At 55.7% G+C, this 13,305-nt stretch overlaps 2 protein-coding genes across 4 annotated transcripts; both read right to left on the reverse strand.

Annotated features, from left to right (window-relative positions):
* Positions 1 to 3,345: 3,345 nt before the first annotated feature.
* On the reverse strand, positions 3,346 to 8,035 carry GPN2 (GPN-loop GTPase 2). Of its 2 annotated transcripts, XM_072355349.1 has the most exons (6): positions 7,972 to 8,035; positions 7,335 to 7,770; positions 5,632 to 5,788; positions 5,277 to 5,437; positions 4,406 to 4,536; positions 3,346 to 3,924 (listed from the first exon to the last, which is right to left on the reverse strand). In XM_072355349.1, the coding sequence occupies exons 2-6, from the start codon at positions 7,749 to 7,751 to the stop codon at positions 3,852 to 3,854; spliced, it is 939 nt and encodes a 312-aa protein (XP_072211450.1). In that variant the 5' UTR covers positions 7,752 to 7,770; positions 7,972 to 8,035; the 3' UTR covers positions 3,346 to 3,851. The 2 variants fall into 2 exon arrangements, with proteins under 2 accessions (XP_072211450.1, XP_072211451.1); XM_072355350.1 differs by lacking the exon at positions 7,972 to 8,035 and having other exon boundaries at positions 7,335 to 7,952.
* Positions 8,036 to 8,506: 471 nt separating this feature from the next.
* GPATCH3 (G-patch domain containing 3) lies at positions 8,507 to 13,193 on the reverse strand. Of its 2 annotated transcripts, XM_072355482.1 has the most exons (8): positions 12,810 to 13,193; positions 12,186 to 12,604; positions 10,705 to 10,879; positions 10,490 to 10,600; positions 10,288 to 10,347; positions 9,903 to 10,024; positions 9,641 to 9,768; positions 8,507 to 9,104 (listed from the first exon to the last, which is right to left on the reverse strand). In XM_072355482.1, the coding sequence occupies exons 1-8, from the start codon at positions 13,165 to 13,167 to the stop codon at positions 8,885 to 8,887; spliced, it is 1,593 nt and encodes a 530-aa protein (XP_072211583.1). In that variant the 5' UTR covers positions 13,168 to 13,193; the 3' UTR covers positions 8,507 to 8,884. The 2 variants fall into 2 exon arrangements, with proteins under 2 accessions (XP_072211583.1, XP_072211584.1); XM_072355483.1 differs by lacking the exon at positions 10,490 to 10,600.
* Between the last annotated feature and the right edge of the window lie 112 nt (positions 13,194 to 13,305).

The following is a 13,305-nucleotide window of genomic DNA, read 5'->3' on the forward strand; positions in this document are numbered from 1 at the left end:
CCTCACCCCTTTAACATTTTGTTTGGGGGATACCCCAGCGTAACTTAGGGGGGGCCCTAACCCACTGTCCTGGGGGGCTGGAGCTGTGCCGCTGGTCCCTTGGGGGCAATGGGAGGAGGTGATGGGATGGGATGGGGGGAAAGGGGAGGGGGGGGGTCCGATGTGCCCCCCACCCGGATGGAGGATTGCGAATTGCCGAAGCCTCTGTGTGGCTCCAATAAACCATCTCGTGCACGCCTGCCTCTGTGGTCGCCTCATCTCTCCTGTTGTGCACAAGCCCAGGCAGCTCCTGCAGCTCCCACAGCCGGTCCCATTGCGTGCCACGCCGTGCTGGGGAGCACTTGGAGCCTCCAAAGCACCGGTCTGGCTGCCTGCAGCCCCTCCCAGCCCCGCCGTGGGGTGTGGGGGTATCAGCCAGCCCCAGACCTCAGGGACAGGTCCCAGAATGGGCTTCCTAGGTGGGTTTTCCATAGGCAGAGGATGTCCCAGGTTTCCAGTCCTGCAATCGTGTGTCCCCGTTCCCATGGTGTCGCCATCCCTGTGGTTTTCCCATTCTTGTACTGTCCTCATCCCCATGATGTTCCCATGGTGTCCCCACCCCCATAGTATTTCCATCCCCATAGGGTTTCCATCTCCATGGTGTCCCCGTTCCATGGTGTCCCCATTCCATAGTGTCCCCGTCCTCATAGTGTCCCTATCCTCATCATGTTCCCACCCTTATGGTCTTCCCATCCCTATGGTGTCCCCATCCCTACAATGTCCCCATCCCCATCTTGATGTCCCCACCTCCATGATATCCCCATCCCCACGGCGTCCCCACCCAAACCACACAACCCACAGTGTCCCAAACCCCATTACTGGGGCTGCGTGCAGACAGAGGGATGGTTCAGCTCTTCCCCTCCAGCACCGACACGTTGCTGTCACAGGGGAGGTGACAGCATCCCACCGAGGTGAGGACATCCCCATGGAGGTGAGGATGTGCCGGCGTTGGAGAAAGCTCAGCACTTCTGGCCCTGGCTCTCAGCCACAGCAAAGGGTGCAGCTCTGGGAGCGCGAGTTTCAACACGAACAGTTAATTACACTGAAATCCAGTCCTGGCAGCCCGGGCCGTGAGCTCATCAGATGGAGAGCAGCAGGGCTGGGCTGTGCTGGGCAGGACCCGGCTTTGATGGGAAATGGGGTGGCAGGAGGAAGCGGCGTGACTCAGGGTGTGCCGGTTCAGCGGGGTCTTTTACTTGGGGACATCGGGGACGTTGTGCTGAGCTGTGCTTTGGGACGGTCCAATGTTGGGTTTGGGGAAACTGAGGCACGACCCTGAGGTGGGGAGGATGGGGCCGTGGGAATGCTCCGGCTGTGGGAGGATGAGCGGAGCAGAACCTGCTCTCCCAGCCTCACATCCCGTGGCAGAGCCGGCTTAGAGCCTGCAGGGCAGCATTGGGAGCCCCCAACCCAGAGCTGAGGAGAGAACGTGAGGCTGAGTATGAGGATGGGGTTGGGGTCCCTCAGTGCCATCGGTTCCCTTGGAGGGGAAAATAAGGGGCTCCTTCACCCTGCCCCGAATGCACCCACCCCTCCTGGGAGCTGCTCCCATGCCCTATGGGCAGCGCAGGGCTGGCAGATGTGCAGGATGAGCTGCAGGCACCTGCTGGGCCTGACCCCAGGGTTTGGGGACACGGGGAGGGGACGGTGGGTGGTGTGCAACTCTAACCGTGCCCCAAATTGCAGCGATTGGGGCTGCGCTGCTCCATAACCTCACAAACAGCCCGGAGGCTTTTTGGGGCTGGGAGGGACCTCCGATCCCCACAAGGGCTCCCCATCCTTGTCTTCCCACAGTAGGAGCAGAGCAGGGCTGTGCAGGTGGATTTTAGGGTTATTCAGCAGCAGCAGCACAATGGGACTCAGGTGCCCATGACCAGGGAGTGTCCCCAACTCAGAGCCACCCTTGGGCTGGGGGCAGGTGGTGGGCACTGGGATCAGGTCCCAGCACAGCCCCACACCCAGTGACCAGTGGCCGTGGCTTTATGGCTATTGGAATAGATCTCTGCTGCTCCATTGGCGCTGCTTGCACAACCCAAGCAGGACATGTGAGCAGCAGGACACACAGCCAGGCTTGTCCCTTGTCCCCAGGCTGGGTGACAGTGGTTGAGCCCCATCCCAAGGGCTGGTGGCCACAGCAGGGCAGCTTTTGGGGTGCCCAAGTTGGGTGCTGCCCTTCCTCCTTGTCTGTGTGTCTGTCCACGCAATGAGAACAGCACAGGGCTGAGGCAGCGCAGGGATAATGCCCACCACGGCCTGGGGGGCTCTGAAACCATTCAGGGTTGGTCCCAGCCCCACACTCGTGAGCTGCTGCTGGGATCAGCCCACTCTGAGCCCACTGCTTTGAAGTAAGCCAGTCCTGGGCACTGGAGCCCATTCTAGGGCTGGGCTGTGCTGTGGGGCAGGGGGATGCAGCTGCACATCCCCACACAGGGCGGTGAGCAGAGCCTCGACCATTCCCCATCCCCAACCATTCCCCATCCCTGACCCTACAAAGCACAGAGATGAGGGTGGGGGGGGCAGGAGGGACCAAGCGGGCTGAGAGCCAGGACCCCAGGGCCAGGCCTGCACCTTGGTGACGAATCCTGGCCCCATGCCTAACACTTGCTCAACGGGAGCGACGGGAGCCAGGGTGTCACCTCCTCAGCCCCCAGGAGCCGTCCCCTCCCGGCGTGGGGACGTGCAAGAGAAGGACCTGGTTTGTGGGATATGGCAGCTCCCCTCGGGGCTCAGAGCTCTTTGATTTTCCATCTTCCCCACCGCAGGGCTGGGGCTGCAGCTGTTGCAGGGGTAGAACTGGCTAAAGCCGAGCAGCTATAAAAGCTTTGGCAGCTCGTGGGTGACTCCAGCTTGACCCAACAGCACCCTTTTAAGCCACCAAATCTCTCAGAGCCGTGAAAAATCAGCCATAAATTGGCTTGTTTTTTTAATGAGCACATCATCTGCCCCTCCTGCATCAGATCCGGGGCTCAGAGATTGGGCTGGAAACCCTCACCAGCAAGGCATGAGGATGGAGCTTCATCTCCAGCTCTGGTCAGGTTGGCTCCCAGCCCCACTTCCAGCTGCAGAAGGACCTGCACAGTTCCCAGGTAGAGGAACACAGCATTACAAACACAGCATTACAAACACAGCATTACAAACACAGCATTACAAACACAGCATTACAAACACAGCATTACAAACACAGCATTACAAACACAGCATTACAAACACAGCCTCACTGTGACGTTCCCACCTGAGGGTTTTTAGCCCCAGGCTTTGCAGCGCTCAGTTTCATTCATTCAGGTTCAGCAAAGCCCCAAGATGAAAGCGAGTCAAAGTGTTTTATTAAGAAAGAGTCCATCATTATTTAAAAAAAAAAAAGAAAGAAAAACAACCATCTCTGTCCTCCCTGAGACAGACTGGAGGCTTCTGAGCCTGGATAATTCCAAGGGCCACATAGGCTGCTCCTATGATGTAAACCAAGAACTCACGTCTCAAGTCTCACTAGAGAGGAAAGCTGTTTTTTCTTTCCCCAGATCCTCCTTGGGCACAATGGGGAAGAGGAGACGTGGCAAAGCTCAGCCTCCCTCGCTTCTCTTCTCTCACAAACCCCACCCAGATCTCTCCCACTCCACAAAGACCCAACAGCCAGAGCCCCTCCATCCCAATGCTGCTCAATGGGGCTGAGCTCAAATCTCCACAATGAAGGAGCAGGCAGAGCCCGGTGAGACTTTCCCTCGCTCTGAGTCACACAACACAGAGAGTCCCTTAAACTCTCAGCAGCAAAAGGAGAGCTGTCAAAGCAGAGAGCGGCTGCAGCACAGCTGGGTGTGTTACAGATCCATCACTTCTTCCTCCACCGTCTTGTCCTGAGATTGCACATACTTCTCCTGCACTGCAAGCGTGCTGATAACGCACTAATTAAGGAAAACAAGGCGGCAGGGCAGGGCTCAAACACTCCCTTCTACAAGGAGCTCTAACGTTCTCAGCCAGGAGCCAACCCCAACGTGCGCCTGAAGGCTGGCAGGAAGGCAGCAGTGCTGGCAGCTGAACGCATCACCTGAGTTATTTCTGGCTCTGGTTGATCCCAGACCCGACAAGTACAGGAGAATCAATCGTATGGTTTGGACAGAGCGCAAAGAAACAGTCCAAGTGAGTGTGAAGGAGAGTTGTCAAAAGATTTTCCTCCCACACGCAGGGCATCAATTAGCAAAGCATGCGGTAGCTGCGGTGTGGACAACTGCCTGCTAAGCCCTGGGCTGAGCATCTGCATCACAACACGGCATCAGAACAGCAGGAACAACCTGCAAGCTGCCAGCCTCACCTCCAGCCCCTCTCACCCCGAAGGAGGAATTTAACACAAGGGAGGATCGATGGAGAAGGATACGAAGTGAAGTGGAAATCTGCCCCCACTGCTGCTGACATCAGAGCTTCCAGGCTCCTCCGCTCCTGGTCCCCAAAGGAACAGCCGTTGGCTTTGTCCACTGCCTGCATCACCTGCCGCATGCTGTCCTTATCCTGAAAGGAGAGAGGTGACACATGGGGAACACGGTCCTTCCCAGGGCCAACAGCTCACGCTGGCCATTACCACCCATTTTCTTCGAGGCTGGGGGCCACCCAAACTGCAGGCAAAGCCTCCACGACACCGCCTGCCTCCTCCCTGAGCCCGCAGGGCAACAGGACAAGGAGGAGCTCCCCCTGGGGTCTGAATACACGATGGGCTGACACCCTCCACCCTCTCGCTCCCTTTCATCACTGCTCATCTGGGTCCATCTCCCTTTGTTGACACTTCTGCAAACTGCAAAATTAACATTTTCAGTCCTGGCTTCCCAACTGCGTCCCTCCCATCTCCAAATGACTCTGTGCTCCCTGATTTAAACGTGTTTTAGGTAATGGCTTGGAATTGAAATGCAAGTGCTGAAGGAAGAAGGAGTCTCGGTTCCCCACCCCAGGACACGAGGCCCTCATAGCTCCGAGCCCATTTGCTTTTCCTTCTCCTTCGGCTGCCACAGAACACGTGCAAGTCTGGGTGCATCTCACCGTCCTCCTCCATCCCCATCCACTGTAAAACCCTACAGCCCCCGTGTCTCTGACTTTTACAGCCAGTTCTGGGTGCCGATGGAGAAGCAGCACAGGCAGCGTGGAATCTAGAGCGGCCTTTGAAGGTCTGTTTCCCCCACATGCACAACCCATCTGCTCTCAAACATGCTTTGCCAGCACTCTGTGCTCTCTCTGCCCCTCTCCTCCCCCAGCATCACCTGGACATTGAGCGGAACGAAGGACACCAGGCTGTAATCCTCAATCACCTCCACCAGCTTCTCATTGAGGCGGCGGTAGTTTCTGAAGAAGGGGTCAGAAGCCAAATGGTCAACCAGGTAGGAGAGGTCCAAGACCTCCGTGTAATAATCCAGGTTGAAAGCTGTAGGGAAACACCAAGAGGCTCTGAAAACCATTTGCAGATATGGGTAAGCAGCCCTTGGCCAGAGCTCGCTTCCAAGAACCCAGTGAGATTTACACCATCTTCCCAACCCAGCAGAACAGCCCCGTCCCACAGCAGCTGATCTGCATCTGACACCACCCGACTCCACGGCTCCCTCTCTGAAAGGCTCGTACCCAGCTTGCCGTACTGCTCAATCAGGTCCATCTTGGACAGGACGTTCACGTGGGGCAGTTCCACATGCAGCATAGTGGAGAGAGAAGTGCAGAGCACGGAGATGAACTTGCCAGGGTCTGTGCAGTAATGAGAATCCACCAGATGTACCGCAGCCAGCTGGGGAGCAAAGGCACAAAGGTGAAAACCCTCCTGCATAACCCTGGGAGACGCTGAGAAGGACAACGCACCCAGATCTAACTAATCACACAGGCTCCTACGTGGGGAAAGCTATCCTAAAACAGCCTCCTATGGATATACAGTCAATACAATGCATGGATAGATCCAGCATCTCCACCCTCACACCCGTGGGGGGATTCAGAGTGAGGTCGATGCAGGCAGGGAGGGCTGTGGGAAGGCTGCAGCACTGCAGGACACCCTCCCACCCCAACAGCTCTGAGCCCATCTCTCTTTGCTGCAGCAGCTCCCAGCTTGTCCGCACTCTGCAGGCTTTTAGGGGGTGCCGGGGGTGGTCCCCATTCCGAGCTACACAACTGGCTCAAGGTTTCCACGTTCCCCACAGGAAGGTTTGCCAACTCGGTGGCAGGAACTGCAGAACTCCTGGCTCTGCCAGGAGAAGCACTTTGTGGTTTGAAATGAGGATGAATCACGACGTTAACGAGCTGCTCGATCCCCTGCGTTTCACACCGCTGTAACAACCTGGTCTGAGATCGCTGCTAAGCTGCTGCCCGTTGCACAATGCCACTCACAGGCACAGCTCTGTAGCTGAGGGTGTTTGAGTCACAGCCGAGCTTCTGCAAGCAAAATGAAGCCGGAGCAAAGCTCACAGGCAGGTGCAAACCCTCCTGCACCCATCAGAACAGGAGAGTAACCAGCCTTTTTTTAGTAACTGCAGGTTTCGTGTAGGTTTATTTGAATGAGGATGAATTCTAATGTGCAGATCCCCAGCGACACTCTCAAGCAAACCAACTTGCCCTTCTTGCTCGCGCCCCGTGTGGTTTGCACATTCATGCTTTGGCCCGAATGCAAAGCAAATGCAACGTAGGCAAGTTAGCGTGGTTGTGGGGCTCTTCTCACCCGTGCTTCCTCATTTGCATCTTCCATTGTGCAAGAAAGCACAGAGCACGTATTACGACGTGCACAGCGATTTGGTTTGGCTGCAGGAGAGGCAGGCAGGGCCTGAGATGACACCTGGATTTCTCACAGTGCAATGCAGAGGAGCTGCACTCGCTCTGCACGCACACACCGAACTCCCTGCCCTGAAATACAGCACTGACCCAAATCAAACACAGGACAAACCTTCCAGCTGTGAGACTCTGGGAGGAAGGAACCCATGGAGCCATCCATGTTCCTGCTCAGGAGAGTGGCACTGTGTTAAACATCCTGAACAAGCTACTCCTGCCAAGCATAGGATCATCAAATGGCCTGGGTTGAAAAGGACCTCAATGATCATCTTGTTGCAACTTCCTGCTATGTGCAGGGTCACCAACCAGCAGCCCAGGCTGCCCAGAGCCACATCCAGCCTGGCCTTGAATGCCTGCAGGGATGGGGCATCCACAGCCTCCTTGGGCAGCCCTTTCTCAAGGAGGATAGTGAAGAAAACAGCCCTAAACAACCACATCCACAACCAAAAAGCCCCGACTGCACATTATACAGCACCTCAGCCCCCTGCATGGCTGCAGTGCCCACAGAGCAACGAACCCACCCTGAAATTCCACTTGGCCAACTGTGCAAAGACGTTCTTCAGGGCATGGTGGTGTGTGTAGAGCTCCACCTGCCCCGGGCAGTCAAACAGGTAGTAATGACCTCTGAAAGCAGCCAGTTTCTCCTGCAACCAATCGAAATTGGCTTCCAGGTACTCCATGCAGTAGATGAGCCCCCCGTTGGGTCCCAGCTTCAAGTTCTCCATCACGTCATTCAAGGTGATGAGCTCGGAGATGTCCACGGCGCAGGGATACGGCATCCCCTCGTTGGCCGGGTCCAGGTTCACCACAGCCACCGCGCGGCCGATGCTGCCCATGAACTGCTGCATGCCGTGGCAGTACGTCGTCTTGCCGGAGCCGGGCGGTCCGATCACCGCCTGCCCAAAGGCCAGCGGGCTCCCTTTGCTGCTCTCAGTCATGGCGCCTCATCTCCTCCTCCTGAGCAAAGGGAACACAAGGCTCTCATTCACGCCCAGCTGGGCCTTGAGCCCGCGGCTGCTTATTACAGCGCTGAGCATCAAACCCTGCACCCCCCCCGTGTCCCTCATCCCCCCCCGTGTCCCCCCCCCGCCCCCTCTCCAGGCCTACACCCCCCCCGTCCTGTCCCCACACCCCCACGTGTCCCCCCATCCCTCTCACCGCCACCACCGGTGTTTCAACGTTGGGTCCGGCTGCCCGCAGGGCCCCGCTCATCGCGTTCCGGCCCCCGGAGTAACAGCCGCCCGCACAGCGCCCCCTGGCGGTCGGAGGGCGCAGCGGGTGTCGAAGGTGCGTCGGTTCGATTCCCCGCTCCGCCCATTTCCTCCAGGCACAAACCCAGCTCCCCCCCCTCCTCCAAAAACAGAGAGCTGACTCTCTACGTCGTCTCTGCCACACCTAATGAGAAGTGCAGAGTAAGCAGCCGGAGCCCACTGACACGGAGGACACTGAATTCACACGTAACAGCACAAGGCCAGGTCACACGGATGAAAGCTCTCAGCCCAGGGCTCTGTGCAGCCCAGCCTTCGTCACAGGGAAGCATGGAAGGAAGCAGCTGCTACAGCTGACCACAGGGAGACGCCTTCCCGAAGGCTGCCAGGACGTGTCTTTCATCCCAATGAGTTTCTCCCGGGACTGTGGGATGGTCACACCCAAGTTAAGACAAAGCTGGGAGCCCGCAGCAAACTTTCAGCAGGACAGTTAAGTTGCCACAGCTGGCCCTGCCTGTACTTGTCCTGCCCTGGGTCTGAAGGAGCTGTGAATGATGCGCTCTGCTCCGTGGGCTGAGCTGGCTGCGGACATAACACAGCAGCTCTGCTGATCCAGGCAGCAGTATTAGCTTTAAAGCTCAGGTAGAACTCTGCAGTTCCCACCTCGTTCCCAGTGAATAGGACCATTAATGTCTCCCCTCGCTTTAATAGCTGTAAAAAAAACAATCAGGGCTATTTCTGTTACAAATTATTGCTTCCAAAAATAAATATATGGACAAAGTGCTCCAGGATTGAGACCAGCAGGAACCAGCCTGTGCTCAACAGGAGCAGCACCAGTAAAAAGGCTCGGTGTCAGTCTCTGCTCAGTGTGACTGAGTGCTGAAGCTCCCCAGAGTGCCACGCGATGCCCGGACGAAAGGCATGTCCCGTCTGTACTTCATGGCAGTGGGTGGCTGGCGTCTGAGCAGCTGGTCACCACTGTCCATTGGCTCAGGGTCATCGTAGATGGTTGAGATGAGGACGTGAGCGTCTCTCCGTGGCTTTTTCACCTTGCCGAATGCTGGCAGTTTCTCCCCATGGTACCTAGAGGGAAGCAGATAGCATTGGGTCCACTAGTGCTGGGGCAGAGTGGGACACCCCTGTAGATCCAGGCTGTCTTCAGCACATGCTATAAAGGAGAAACAGGCAGAAATGGTGCAGGTGTTCTGTCCTGGAGCCACCTCATAGACAGGAACAAGCAGCAGCTCTGACAGTGAGACAGCACTGAGCAAAGCACACAGAGAAATCAGAAGTAAGGTACACAAATCTCACTCGGGTCACTTGAGCTTTTCCGACAGAAATATCATAGCGTAGGTGACCCTTCATTCCTGAGCTCAGCTCTCCCTCTATGTTTGTGCGCTGCAGGAACCTGCAAATGGTTCCAGTTCTTCAGGCTTAACAACACGAGCCATTTCAAGTGCATTGGACTGTCAGGAAGAGCAGAGCAGTCAGATCTAGAGTGCTGTGGAGGCCCCTGGGATGCAGCCTTACTGCTCTGGCTCACACTTCACTCTTTTTAAGCCAGTGTGTTGCAGATGCCAGGCAGAGGCTCCAAACATAGGGGACAACAAGGTACTTACCCCAGACCTCTCTTGCATCTGGGATTCTGACCCTCATTGTCAAGAGCTTCGGCCATTCCAGAGTTGTTGCTCCCCAGCCCCAGCCCCTCCGTCCATCCCTGCTGCTCCAGAACCTTCCTGCCAAAGCCCTGGGAGAAATAAAGTCATAAAGATGTCAGATGAAGCCCACCCTCATCTTCTCAGAACCTCCCTCTCCAAGACCCACATATTCTGGACATCACCAGTGCAGCCTTTCCCCATCCACTCCATATCCAAAGCTCACCTTGGTGTATCTCTCAAAGGTGCCAATTTGCTGCCTTGACGCAGTCCCGTCCTCCAAACCATCTCGAAGTCTCTGTTCCAGCCACATCTGGACTGAGTCACGAGCATCCTTGTCACCTCCATCTAGGGAAAAAAAGCAGCAAGAGTCAGAGTAGCACAGCTCAGGAAATCTATTTCCTGCTGTGATTTCCCCCAGAGCACCACCCAGCAAGGAGGCAGAACCTGTTCTTTTTGGCAACCCTCACAGCCAAAAAAATGTTCTTTCAAGTACAGTGACGTCTCAGGTGCTTTCAAAGGATGACTGAGCTCCCCTCGTCAACAGTTCTGCAGGTTCAGAACTTCCCAGCCTCCCCTGTTTCCTATGAAGTTTTTCCAACCTCGAATACCTTTGTCATAGTAGATGCTCATGTCCACATCCCAGTCATCTGCAGTCTGCTCATCAAAGTCTGCCAAGAGAAGAAAAGAACAGGCTTTGGTGATGGCTGTGGAAGTCTGACACAGAAGAGCTGTAAGCTAATGGTGGAGCCCCATTCTCTCTAACAAAATGGGAAGGAACAGATATTAGGGTATACAAGCCACAGTGCTTACAGAATAGGCTGCTAGTAGGACCAACAGAGCCATCAGATGGAACCTCTGTAGGTTTTGTCATCAAGAGAAGGCTTAAAAATCGATTGCCAGACGCCCATATCTGCAGTTGAACTGGAAGGGTTACACTTGATTAATCTGCTTTTGTCAGGTTGGGCCCCCAGTCCCCAGTTTGTGGCGGTCAGTCTGTAGTGCAGTGACACAAACACCAACGTTACCTCCGTTCTCCTCCCTCCAGTACTGAGCATCTGTGTAGAAGACAAGGCCTGAGCCTCCTTTCTCCCACTTCAGCTCAATCTCCTCCTCAAACAGCCGCTCCTCCACACGATCCTGCTTGGTCACATCCTCATGCAGAGCCTCGTGTCGCTCCCATTCCTCACAGGTATCATTGTCCTGCAAAGAAAGCAGCAAGAGGTGGGGGACAGCAGCAGCACAAAGCCTCCTTTTCACTTCCCTGACCCTCACGGTCCATTGCAATGCCTTTACTATAGAACACCTTTGTCAACAGAGCTCGTCTCAGCCTGCTGTTCTCAGGCACTGACATGACCAGTGCTGATGACCTCATTCCCCTGACTAATGCCATCTCCAGAGTCAGCAGACAGAAGTGGTGAAAAATACCACATCACACCCACTTCACAACATGCTTTCAGCAGCAGCGTACCTGATCCGTAACGCAAAGATGTCCATTTAAGGAGCAGGCGTGTTGTACGTAAAGTCAGCACTGGCCACAAATTAATTCCACTCAAGTAGATCCCTAAAGAGATTTGCATGGGTTCCAGAAAAGGAGTTTGCTGGCACAGCCACAGATCAGACTGACAGCTTTACTGCTGTCTGCCCAGCTTTGGGCACAGCCCCTTCAAGGGAGACATTAACCAACTATAGAATGTCCAAAAGAAGAGCTAGAGATCCGGGAAACAGCCCATGAGAAATGGTTACAGGAGCAGACTTGCTTAGTCTGGAAAAGACCGAAAGCAGCTGTTGAATAAAAAGTCCTTAAAGGAAGGAACAAAGCGTTCTCTGTGTCCGCTGTTGCTGGGAGAATCTAAACGGAATAAAACTGCAGCAAAGATTTGACACAATACAACTTAATTCTGGTGTATAATGGCAGGACAGCCAAGAACGGGAATGGCTTGCCTCAGGACTGCACTGCCTCTGTAATAACACTGATTTGGGAGAACAGGCTAGACAGGAGTCTGCCGGGGGGAGTAAGATAATCTCTGGAGAGCCAGACCAGCCCAGCTTTCTAGAAGTCTTTGTCAAGAAAGTCGTTTTTGAATGATTAACTTGTACTGCAGGAGCATCCAAGGTCAACCATCTGCACGACTCTGCATGTCATTTCCAGAGCGCTGATGTGCTCCCCAGTCTCCAGCCATCTCATTTACAAGCAACAGCAGAGCCAGACCGACCTGCCACGCAGCAGGCAGAGGTCCCCTCCTGCAGCACCAGCCACCAGCTGGGCTCCATCCTCCGGACTGAGCTCTTTGTGCTGACACCAAGTTTCACTTGGACAAGCTGTTCTGGAATTATTAACATCTGCACCACTACATGCACCAAGGAGCTCAGAAAACATTTAACACCGTTTCCAGACAAGCTGACTTTGCAATACAATTAAAGATTAAAAATCAGCTCTACGAGTTACATCAACTCAGTTTTGCAGCTCAACGTCTGACCTCAGGCAGCACCACAAAACTCCACTTACGTCATCCGAGTGCGACTCCTCTTCCTCCTTTTCCTGCCCCACCTCATCTTCCTCAGCACTGGCTGGATCAGTCACCTCAGATCTTGCCACAGGCCCCTCGCCCTCAGTGATCTCATCCCCTGTAGCGGTGTAAACTCTTTCTTCTTCTATAACCGTCTCAGTGTTCTGGTATTCAAAGGGCACGTTGCCGTACCTCCGTGATGAGCCCGTCTTTGGGAAATCCAGCTGTAATTTCTTGATGATCTTTGGAGGCAGCCTGCAGGCACGGATCAGCTCCAGAAACACTTTCAGAGGGGTGCCCACGTTCCCAAAAGGCATAAAGGAAGGAGGGTTGAACTCAGGCAGCCGCTTCAAGTCCGCTTCAGCCACGGTTTCACCCTCAGCCTTCGCGTCCACTCCATTAGGAAGCGTCTCGGTGCCTGCAAGAGGGAAGGCGTGATCTGGGGAGGGCAAACACACCTACACCAGAGAGGGGCAAATCGGGGCCTCCCTAGGAAGGACCGGGTTGAGGAACAGACTGACTCTGCTTGCTCCATAACAGAGTCAGGTGTTAAGGAAACTCCATTAGGGTGGAAGGGGGACAGGCCTTGTGCTCAACGGGCCGCAGGGTTGGCCCAGACGTACCTGTGCCGGGGCTGAGGCGGACCCTGCGGACAAGGCAGCGGCCGGGCAACGAGCTGCCGCCGGGCCCGACCCAGCGCCTGCCCGAGTACATGCGGACGAAGCGCCGGGCGCGGCCGGGCCTGACGGCAACCGGGCAGCAGCACGTACTGGGAGCTGCGGCCTGCACATCGCCGCCTAACGCCGGCGGGCGCTCGGGGCGGTGACGGTAGTGGAAGCAAAGGAAACCGCCGGCCTCCAGGAACTGGCTGAAGTAGGAGCGGAGATGGGCAGAGCGCAGCGCAGCCGGGATGCCGCTTACCAGGCAGTACCGAGCAGCGGCGGCGCCGCCATTAGGGATTTCGCAGTTGAGCGCCGCCATCTTGTCCACCGAGCCGTGCGTCACAAGGCCTGGGCGCGCGGTGATGACGTCACAACAGGCATGACGGGGGAAGATGGCGCCGCCTCGTGGCTGGGAGGGGTACTGCAGGCTCCGGGGGCAGGGGGCGATCCTATGTGC

Source organism: Excalfactoria chinensis, chromosome 22, assembly GCF_039878825.1.
Source record: "Excalfactoria chinensis isolate bCotChi1 chromosome 22, bCotChi1.hap2, whole genome shotgun sequence".
NCBI classification, from domain to species: domain Eukaryota; kingdom Metazoa; phylum Chordata; class Aves; order Galliformes; family Phasianidae; genus Excalfactoria; species Excalfactoria chinensis.

Excerpts from the sequence above, each read along its gene's own strand:
- GPN2 (XM_072355349.1), bottom strand. The coding sequence starts at position 7,751 with ATGACTGAGAGCAGCAAAGGGAGCCCGCTGGCCTTTGGGCAGGCGGTG. Across the intron at positions 5,789-7,334 it reads TGGCCAAGTGGAATTTCAGG|CTGGCTGCGGTACATCTGGT; the intron begins GTGGGTTCGTTG and ends TTTGCTCCCCAG. Across the intron at positions 5,438-5,631 it reads TGAGCAGTACGGCAAGCTGG|CTTTCAACCTGGATTATTAC; the intron begins GTACGAGCCTTT and ends GTTTCCCTACAG.
- GPATCH3 (XM_072355482.1), bottom strand. The coding sequence starts at position 13,167 with ATGGCGGCGCTCAACTGCGAAATCCCTAATGGCGGCGCCGCCGCTGCT. Across the intron at positions 10,880-12,185 it reads AGGAGTCGCACTCGGATGAC|GACAATGATACCTGTGAGGA; the intron begins GTAAGTGGAGTT and ends CTTTCTTTGCAG. Across the intron at positions 9,105-9,640 it reads AGATGCAAGAGAGGTCTGGG|GTACCATGGGGAGAAACTGC; the intron begins GTAAGTACCTTG and ends GCTTCCCTCTAG.